The sequence below is a fragment of the Carassius auratus genome, unplaced genomic scaffold (assembly GCF_003368295.1).
Source record: "Carassius auratus strain Wakin unplaced genomic scaffold, ASM336829v1 scaf_tig00216569, whole genome shotgun sequence".
NCBI lineage: Eukaryota > Metazoa > Chordata > Actinopteri > Cypriniformes > Cyprinidae > Carassius > Carassius auratus.
In genome coordinates, this window is record NW_020528637.1 from 329,777 (window position 1) to 337,141 (window position 7,365).

The window sequence follows — 7,365 nt, forward strand, 5'->3', positions numbered from 1 at the left end:
AAACAGAATGCAAGAGTTGCAACTATGGCAGCTGAGAAAGCCATTCTTTGTTTTCTTTGTGAAGAATTTTCGGAGCCATCTATTTAGCCTCACATACTGACTTTATTTGTAGTTCATACGGTTTTAATACCCTGTATTTTCTTTCTCATTTTTAGGAAAAGCGAGCACTTAATTACCATTGTTTATTTCTATACCAAATGTCATTCACTTGCAATGAAGCTAAAAAATATAAAGAACTACATCATTATGTTGATAGTATATTTTTACAATAAAACATACGACACAAACGTCTTCTAATATCCTCAGTTGTTGCGTATACCGAGCTGCAACGAACACATTTGTACATTATTTTCCTTGAAGCCATTGTGCGAGTTCACTTTAATACCGCGTGCTTTATATACATGTTGCTGCTGATTGGACTGCAGTTCTGACACACCCACCAAACAAGAGAAAACGCATCTCAAACCCCGTTGCACACCGGTGCACGCCGTTTCCAGGAAACATGACGTTCAATCCGGAAACCGTAGCAAAACGTTGCGCACCGTTTTGAACTTGAACATGCCCCAGGTGATGGAGATTTACTACTAATCACGGGACCGGTGTAGCAGTCGATTCTGTTCCCCTCGGAATGTCTGTTCCCCTTTACGCAAACATACTACAATTCTTGCGTAGTTGCCGAGTTACTATACGTACGATCAGAACTAGCGTGCGCAAGAAGCGTGACTGGATGTACGGCAAGTCAAATAGTTCAAAATACCGTCCTAAATCTTAAACTTGAAAATAAATTTAAGACGAGAGGTTTTTCAACTTGAAATGTAAAAACATGAGACAAAAATAACGGAACAACTGCAAGATGAATAATAAAAAATAATAACATAAACAGGAGTGTGAGAATAATTTTACTATGCTGCAGTGTAGCAAGAAATTTGTCCCTTTTTGCTTTCCTTACATCCAGGTGTGTTTGGTGTATTTGCATGCGGGAACGTTGCCAAATCCGCGGAATTTAGGCTACTTTGGGAAAATGTTTGATTAACTATTTGGTTTGGTTTATTACACGGACCTGGCAACCCGAGGGGAAACAGATCGACATTCCGAGGGGAACAGAATCGACTGCTACACCGGCTTTACTGACAAGATGCGCTTGATATTCGAATGCGATTAACAGCTCTATTCGAAACACTGCAACCTTGAAAAATTGTAAACTTGGAAAGTAACCATACTAACATATTTGATATGTGTGACCCTGGAACACAAAACCAATCATAAATAGCATGGATATACTTGTAGTAATAGCTAGCAATACATTATATGGAGATAATAATGAAGATTATCGATTTTTCTTTTATGCAATCATTGGGATATTAAGTAAAGATCATGTTCCATGATGATAGTTTGTACATTTTCTGCTGGTAAATATATCAAAACTTAATAATTTGTGTATTAGTATTATGCATTACTAAGGATTTCATTTAGACCACTTTAAAGGGATTTTTTTTATCCTTAGATTCAAGATTTTCAAATAGTTGTATCTCAGATAAATAATGTCCAATACAATATTTCCATATATCAATGGAATGCTTATTTATCTTTCAGATGATGCATAAATAATCAATAAATAAAAAGATCCTTATGACTGGTTTTGTTGTTCAGGGTAACATATATGCATTTAAACATGGGAAATGAATTTAATGTAAAAAAGACAAATTAAATAATAAATAATTAGATAATAAATCTTAAATACAAAAAAAAAAAATCAATTATTCAGTCAACGCAGACTGAGCAACACTGGTCTACACACATTTGATATTAAATATGAAGTCTCAAAAAGCACAAAAAAATTAATGTTTCCATTTACTAAATGTTTATAAATAATTAGGAAAAACTAAAGAAATTTGGATATTATATTCATATATGCATATTCCAGGAAGAAAAAGTATGAATGAAGAAATACATGTAAAATTTCAATAGATCAATAGATACGATGTTGGACCCTCCATTAGTGAAAGTCTAGAAATTTTTGCTCATTTTGTTGAACCAAAAGAGAACAGTACATCTCTCCTTAACAAGCCACAAACCTTTAGATAACATTCATGATTTTAGCATGGTAAAGCACAATATATGAAACAAAAAGTTTAATCATGACAGCAGATACTTACCTTAGCTGACATCATAATACCTAAAAGGAACTACAGCAAAAATGGTTTATAAATTTCTTACGGATTACTGTAGTTGTGATTTACAATACTGTATAAATGCTAGTGAAAACTGCAGGTCTAAACTGGGAAGATAAGCAAACTCACTCACTGAGAGTGCATTACATCACATCACGTTAGCTCACTACCACTTTGACTACCTAAGCTGCGAGTAATCAACAAGGCACAGCCTGTCAGCAGGCTCTTATGAAGATCTGCCATGCACATACCGGTCAGAGTCGGAGAAGTTGGGGTGACAGGCATTGCAACATCCTGGACAGAGGCCAGCAGCTGCTCTTGGACTTTTGGAAGCTCACTGAAGTCGGACACAGTCATAGCATAATTAGGTTCGTATGAAATTCTCTGCAATTCTCTGCTATCAGAGCGCCTGGATCCTATTCCAAAAGTCAAAATGCCAAGCTCTTTCAGAGAGGAGGCTGCTGCATCAACACTGTCAGATGACCTTCCTCCGCTAAGCAAAACCAGTATCTGCGGCACACCCTCCAGTCGCCTGCTGCCAGAGGTGGCAGTAAAGACACTGTCTCTGACGTACTGGAGAGCTGCCCCCATGTTGAGGGGTCTGCCTCCTTTGTGTCTCAGGCCTCTGATACGGTCAAGAACGTCTTCCTTTGTCGTGTAGCTGTTCAGATAGAAATGGACCTCAGCGTCTCTACTGTACTGCACCACAGAAACACGGTCTCTGTTGGCCTCTATGTTGAATTTCTCCACTACTCTTTGCACGAAGTCACGCATAGCTGGGAAAGAATTCCTAGTGCCATCTGAACCATCCAGAAGAAAGACTACGTCCCTTCTGGGTGTGGTGTAAACAGCTAGGAGGGGGAAACAGCATCATTAACGGCAAGAAATATCAATAACGTTCATTAAACTTCAGAATGTCATATCAGTTCACCCCCTCAATAAGAGTCCAAGCTCTGGCTAACATTCCCACTGCTCACAAATTTTTATATAAAGAAAACAAAGGGAAAAGAAAAAAGGGAGAGCATTAAGTAGGAAGGCGAGACACAGTGTACTATGACGTTCTGCCATGCACATACCGGTGACAGCTGGTGATGTTGGAGTGATGGGAATTGCAACAGCCTTGACAGAGGCTAGCAGCTGCTCTTGGACTTTCGGAAGCTCACTGAAGTCGGACACGGTCAGGGCATAATTGGGGTCGGATGAAATTCTCTGCAATTCTCTGCTATCAGAGCCCCTCGATCCTATTCCAAAGGTCAAAACTCCAAGCTCTTTCAGAGAGGAGGCTGCTGCGTCAACACTGTCAGATGACCTTCCCCCACTAAGCAAAACCAGTATCTGCGGCACACCATCCAGTCTCCTGCTGCCAGAGGTGGCAGTAAAGACATTGTCTCTGACGTACTGGAGACCGGCCCCCGTGTAGAGGGGTCTGCCTCCTTTGTGCCTCAGACCTCTGACACTGTCAAGAATGTCTTCCTTTGTCGTGTACGTGTTAAGATAGAAATGGACCTCTGTGTCTCCACTGTACTGGACCACAGAAACGCGGTCTCTGTTCTCATCTATGTCCAATCTCTCCACCATTCTTTGCACAAACTCTTTCATTGCTGGGAACCCATTCCTAGTGCCATCCGATCCATCCAGCAGGAAGACAACATCTCTCCTCTGCCTACGGCCCTCAGCTAAGAAATAACAGTCACGGGTAAGATGGGGGACATTGTAAGGAAAAAAATAACGGAATAGGGGAAAACAGCGTATTGCATTACATAGTATAGATGCTTTGCCATTAATCGTGCTTTCTGTGTTTTTCGATATCATCTCACCTCCCGCAAAGATTTACGACTCGGGAAGAAATCATTTTCCTTCTCTAACTAACTAGAACTACAGGTAAAGCACAACTCACTACAACATTAAAAGCTGTGAGGAAGTAGAAGAAGCATGTTTATTTATTTCTTACCTATCGTCGTGGTAGTGGTAGACGTGACCTCTACAAATACTGTGTCAATGTTGCTGAACAGCTGCTGTTGGACACTTGGAAGGTCAGCAAAATCACTTACTGAGAGTGCATAACTAGGCTCATGGGAGATCCTCTGGAGTTCGCTGCTGTCTGAGCTCCTTGACCCTATCCCAAAGATAAGCACTCCCAGCTCCTTCAGGGATGAGGCCGGTGTATCAACATTATCAAATGACCTTCCACCACTCAGCAGAATCAGTAACTGGGGCACACCTTCTACACGTCTGCTTCCAGAGGAGGCAGTGAATATATTGTCCCTCACGTACTGCAAAGCTGCCCCTGTGTTGAGGGGTCTCCCTCCTTTGTGCCTCAGACCCCTGACTGTGTCAAGAATGTCCTCCTTTCTTGAGTATGTGTTAAGATAGAAATGGGCCTCTGGATCTCTGCTGTACTGGACCACGGACACGCGGTCTCTGTTCTCAGACACATTCAGTCTCCCCACCATCCTTTCAACAAAGTCGCGCATCGCAGGGAAAGAGCTCCTAGTGCCATCCGAACCATCCAGCAGGAACACCACATCCCTCTTTCGCTCAGCTAAGGATAATGAAATGGAACACAGAGTCACGTGAGCACTTGGCATCTGATATTTTCTGTAGGTGTATGCATGCTCTAGCTGGCAACAGCAAATGGGAAGAGACTCTCCCGCCCTTTAAGTTATTTTACAACCAATCCGATGGCCAAATGTTAGTCCCATCTGCTAAAATAATACCTCGTTTTGGTCAGAGTAAATCTGCCTAAATTTAATGAATGCGAAGCAGTGAAATAAGGTCTAAATTTAAAGGTTATATTGGTCAAAAGACAAAAACTTTGCCTAAAGCAAGCTAACGAGTGAAATGAACAAACACTTTAAAATGTATCAGTGACTAGAGTTCAAGCCCTTGGCTTTTTAGCCTAATTTCCCACGGCTCTGCTCACATGCAGTGCTAACTTAAACTGTTCAGGGTCAACTGCACGCTTCGCAAAGAGGAGCTCAGAGTACTGTTTTCTAGAGGCATGCGGGAATCTGTCTTACCCGGCACAGTAGCTGTCACCGGCTTGACTTGACCAAGCACATTGTTGAGGGAGCTGATAAACTGCTGTTGGACACTGGGAAGGTCAGAGAATTCATTGATGGACTGTGCATAGGTAGGATCATTGGCAATTCTCTGCACCTCTCTGCTGGAATTTCTGGTGCCGACACCAAAAATCAAGATCCCGCCCTGTTTCAAGGCGGAGGCAGGTGTATCTATGTTATCGCTTGACCGTCCTCCACTGAGGAGGATGAGAATCTGAGGGACACCCGCTTGCTTTCTACTCCCCGCAGAGGCGGTGAAGACATTGTCCCTCACGTACTGGAGAGCTGCCCCAGTGTTGAGGGGTCTCCCTCCTCTATGCCTCAGACCTCTGACAGAGGTCAAGATCTCCCCCTTTGTTGTGTAGGTATTCAGATAGAAATTGACCTCTGCGTCTCTACTGTACTGCACCACGGCAACACGGTCTCTGTTTGCATCTATGCTGAATTGCTCCACTAATCTTTGCACGAAGTCACGCATCGCCGGGAAAGTATTTCTAGTGCCATCTGATGCGTCCAGCAGGAACACTACGTCCTTTCTGGGTATGGCGTCATCAGCTAGGAAAAGAAAACAGCATCATTAACACCAGGACATTTCCAAAACATCTTTAGAACATCACGTTAGTTCACTACTCCTTTGACTATCTAAGCTGCGAGTAATCAACAAGGCACAGCCTGTCCGAAAGCACTTGTGAAGTTCTGCCATGCACATACCGGTCAGAGTCGGAGAAGTCGGAGTGACAGGCATTGCAACATCCTGGACAGAGGCCAGCAGCTGCTCTTGGACTTTTGGAAGCTCACTGAAGTCGGACACGGTCAGAGCGTAATTGGGGTCGGATGAAATTCTCTGCAATTCTCTGCTATCAGAGCCCCTCGATCCTATTCCAAAGGTCAAAACGCCAAGCTCTTTCAGAGAGGAGGCTGCTGCATCGACACTGTCAGATGACCTTCCCCCCGCTAAACAAAACCAGTATCTGCGGCACACCCTCCAGCCGCCTGCTGCCAGAGGTGGCAGTAAAGACACTGTCTCTGACGTACTGGAGAGCTGCCCCCATGTTGAGGGGTCTGCCTCCTTTGTGTCTCAGGCCTCTGACACGGTCAAGAACGTCTTCCTTTGTCGTGTAGCTGTTCAGATAGAAATGGACCTCAGCGTCTCTACTGTACTGCACCACAGAAACACGGTCTCTGTTGGCCTCTATGTTGAATTTCTCCACTACTCTTTGCACGAAGTCACGCATAGCTGGGAAGAATTCCTAGTGCCATCTGAACCGTCCAGAAGAAAGACTACGTCCCTTCTGGGTGTGGTGTAAACAGCTAGGAGGGGGGAAACAGCATCATTAACGGCAAGAAATATCAATAACGTTCATTAAACTTCAGAATGTCATATCAGTTCACCCCCTCAATAACAGTCCAAGCTCTGGCTAACATTCCCACTGCTCACAAATTTTATATAAAGAAAACAAAGGGAAAAGAAAAAGGGAGGGCATTAAGCAGGAAGGCGAGACACAGTGTACTATGACGTTCTGCCATGCACATACCCGGTGACAGCTGGTGATGTTGGAGTGATGGGAATTGCAACAGCCTTGACAGAGGCTAGCAGCTGCTCTTGGACTTTCGGAAGCTCACTGAAGTCGGACACGGTCAGGGCATAATTGGGGTCGGATGAAATTCTCTGCAATTCTCTGCTATCAGAGCCCCTCGATCCTATTCCAAAGGTCAAAACTCCAAGCTCTTTCAGAGAGGAGGCTGCTGCGTCAACACTGTCAGATGACCTTCCCCCACTAAGCAAAACCAGTATCTGCGGCACACCATCCAGTCTCCTGCTGCCAGAGGTGGCAGTAAAGACATTGTCTCTGACGTACTGGAGACCGGCCCCCGTGTAGAGGGTCTGCCTCCTTTGTGCCTCAGACCTCTGACACTGTCAAGAATGTCTTCCTTTGTCGTGTACGTGTTAAGATAGAAATGGACCTCTGTGTCTCCACTGTACTGGACCACAAAGAAACGGGTCTCTGTTCTCATCTATGTCCAATCTCTCCACCATTCTTTGCACAAACTCTTTCATTGCTGGGAACCCATTCCTAGTGCCATCCGATCCATCAGCAGGAAGACAACATCTCTCCTCTGCCTACGGCCCT

At 43.8% G+C, this 7,365-nt stretch overlaps 1 protein-coding gene across 1 annotated transcript in view; it reads right to left on the minus strand.

Moving 5' to 3' along the window:
- LOC113098482 (collagen alpha-3(VI) chain-like) overlaps positions 1-7,357 on the minus strand; it is a gene marked incomplete at its 5' end in the record, with an annotated part of 28,396 nt that extends 21,039 nt beyond the window's left edge. Inside the window, 11 exon segments of the mRNA XM_026263590.1 lie at positions 2,423-3,022; positions 3,248-3,847; positions 4,123-4,713; positions 5,192-5,788; positions 5,945-6,191; positions 6,193-6,479; positions 6,482-6,544; positions 6,770-7,117; positions 7,120-7,234; positions 7,236-7,330; positions 7,333-7,357. Coding sequence (XP_026119375.1) covers positions 2,423-3,022; positions 3,248-3,847; positions 4,123-4,713; positions 5,192-5,788; positions 5,945-6,191; positions 6,193-6,479; positions 6,482-6,544; positions 6,770-7,117; positions 7,120-7,234; positions 7,236-7,330; positions 7,333-7,357 — 3,568 coding nt within the window.
- Between the last annotated feature and the right edge of the window lie 8 nt (positions 7,358-7,365).